The sequence below is a fragment of the Sinocyclocheilus grahami genome, unplaced genomic scaffold, assembly GCF_001515645.1.
Source record: "Sinocyclocheilus grahami isolate Dianchi unplaced genomic scaffold, SAMN03320097.WGS_v1.1 scaffold136.1, whole genome shotgun sequence".
NCBI classification, from domain to species: domain Eukaryota; kingdom Metazoa; phylum Chordata; class Actinopteri; order Cypriniformes; family Cyprinidae; genus Sinocyclocheilus; species Sinocyclocheilus grahami.
In genome coordinates this window covers 1,690,844-1,693,423 of record NW_015505315.1, presented here as the reverse complement: position 1 = coordinate 1,693,423, position 2,580 = coordinate 1,690,844, and the positions used below count along the sequence as shown (strand labels likewise).

The 2,580-nt window shown below is 36.6% G+C and overlaps 1 protein-coding gene across 1 annotated transcript in view; it reads left to right on the top strand.

Annotated features, from left to right (window-relative positions):
- The first annotated feature begins 332 nt into the window (after nucleotides 1–332).
- Nucleotides 333–2,580, top strand: part of LOC107591030 (dnaJ homolog subfamily A member 2-like) — a 6,785-nt gene continuing 4,537 nt past the window's right edge. The window contains exons 1-2 of the mRNA XM_016280035.1: nucleotides 333–516; nucleotides 605–732. Of these exons, the coding sequence (XP_016135521.1) occupies nucleotides 333–516; nucleotides 605–732 (312 nt within the window). The remainder of the gene's footprint in view (nucleotides 517–604; nucleotides 733–2,580) is intronic.

Below are 2,580 nucleotides of genomic sequence, written 5' to 3'. Positions count from 1 at the left end.
CTCTCTGCTCCGCCTTTCTGAAACATGCCGAATTTTACAAAACTCATTGTTCTGAAAATTGCCAGCTATCCAGTGCGTTGTGATTAACCGAATACCTGAAGCGTGTGACTGAAATGTTACGCCTCTTACCATATTTGGAATATTAGCTTCCATGGCGGCGGCGGCGGCAGCAACAATACTACAGCGAGAATAAAAGGTACACCTTTGTGTTTACATTTGGGCGGTGTTATGCAGATCTTCCCACACAGTGATATAGATTTGTGGGGACATGTTTGAATGAGGCATTTTATATATGTATATTTATATTATTACATATATGTTTGTAATCTAATATGTTCAATAAAGCTAAAGCTTTTAAACTCTTTCAACAGACATACAGAAGAGAAGGCAACGACTTGTCCATGACCCATAAGATCGGCCTTGTTGAAGCACTTTGTGGTTTCCATTTCACATTGAAACACTTAGATGGTAGACAGATTGTGGTGAAATACCCAGCTGGCAAAGTCATTGAGCCAGGTGAGCCCACTTGACATGAGTTTTGTAGTGTCTGTGTTTTAAAGTGATTTGTTACATGCTCTTAAAAAATGGTGTTGTCCCTTTACAGGTTCAGTCAGAGTTGTCAGAGGGGAAGGCATGCCACAGTACCGTAACCCCTTCGAGAAGGGTGACCTGTTCATCAAGTTTGACGTGCAGTTCCCAGAAAACAATTGGTTAAGCCCAGAGAAGCTGTCGGTACGATAAATCGTACATTTGAAGTTATTGAAGAATATTATAAGAATGTTATACATGCACTACTGTTCAAAATTTGGGGATTATTATTATTATTAGGGCTGGTAATTTAATGTGTTAGTTAGATTAATTACGGAAAAAAATAACGTGTTAAAATTAACGCATTTAAAGGGTTAGTTCACCCAAAAATGAAAAATCTGTCATTAATTACTCACGGGTTTGGAACAACACGAGGGTAAGACCTTCGGAACAAATTAAGATATTTTTGAAATCTGAGAAAACAAAAATAACTTTATTCCACATTTTCGTGAACTAACCCTTTAACGCACTTGCCCCGCCCCGCCCCAGACCTATATGTGGGTCATCTAACATTCCATAAAGTTGATTGCTGACAAATATGAGGCAGGGCAACAACTCGCTGCGTGATGAATTTTAGGGACATTCCAACTATGTTCTCTAGGCTCCAAGATATGGGGCAGAAATGCTCCTGTTTGAGTTTGTCGTCTCATATTTACATCATATAGTTAAGCAATATCACACAAGTGCAAATTTGATACTTACTGAACTGTTGTATTTGTGTAAGATCAGTAAGAAGTTAATATTGTGTTTTTACATTTACATTAAGTCATTTAGCAGACGCTTTTATCCAAAGCGACTTACAAATGAGGACAATAAAAGCAGTCAAAACTAACAAAAGAGCAACAATATATAAGTGCAAATGACAAGTCTCGGTTAGCCTAACGCAGTACACGTAGCAAGGTGTGTGTGTGTGTGTGTATATATATATATAAAATACACACACAAAGAAAAATAAGCAGATAGAATAGAAAGCTAGTGTTTTTTTTTGTTTTTTTTTTTATAAAAAAAGAAATATAATGTAGAATTAAAATCGAATGGAAAGTGTTAGAGTTAGAGGGTCAAATAAAGGTGGAACAGATGTGTTTAGTCGTTTCTTGAAGATGGTTAAGGACTCAGCTGCTCGGAATGATTTGGGCAGGTCATTCCACCAGGAGGGAACAGTTAATGGAAAAAGTCTGTGAAAGTGATTTTGTGCCTCTTTGAGATGGCACAATAATACGCCGTTAACATTTTAGACCCAATGTTGTCTGTTTTGCTCAATTTTGGCAACCAAAATATAAAGACAAAGTAGAATTGTTCATCTCCGAGCAACACGCAGCGATATTATATTTCTTAATGAATGAATTGGGTGAACGATTTGGCGCGTTGAACCATTGGCCATAGGCGCGTTGGATTTGAAGCGGCGCTACACAGATAGATCGGTGTATGACATCAAAGTACCACGAGAGCGATTCAAAAGCATAAGGAGCCATCTGCTCTCTATAGCTCTTGCAGTACTTTGATGTCACACACCGATCGGTCTGATGGTGATGATCCGCTTCAAGTCGAACAAGCCTAATGATTCAATGGACCATTCATAAAGAACCATTTACTTCACTCCTGAATGAATCAGCCTTTTGAACGAATCGAATGCATAAATGACTCTGACTTAATCATTAAGACATTTACCACCGCCTACTGGCAGTTTGTTTATTATTTTGAGTATTATTTCATTAAAGAAATCATTTCAAATTTCCATAGTAATAATAATACATTTTATAAAATAAATTATTAAAGTTATAGTTCACCCAACCAAAAATGACAATTGTGTCATCATTTACTCACCCTCATGGTCCAGAAGAGTATATGTAATAAATTTGAGCAAACTAAATATTTTTTGCTAAAACTACTTTTTGTAATGTCTGTTCGATGCTTTACACAACAATGACTTTAACAACAATGACTTTATTATCTTTTGGGAGTAATTTCTCCCAATTTGATTTTAATCTAAAT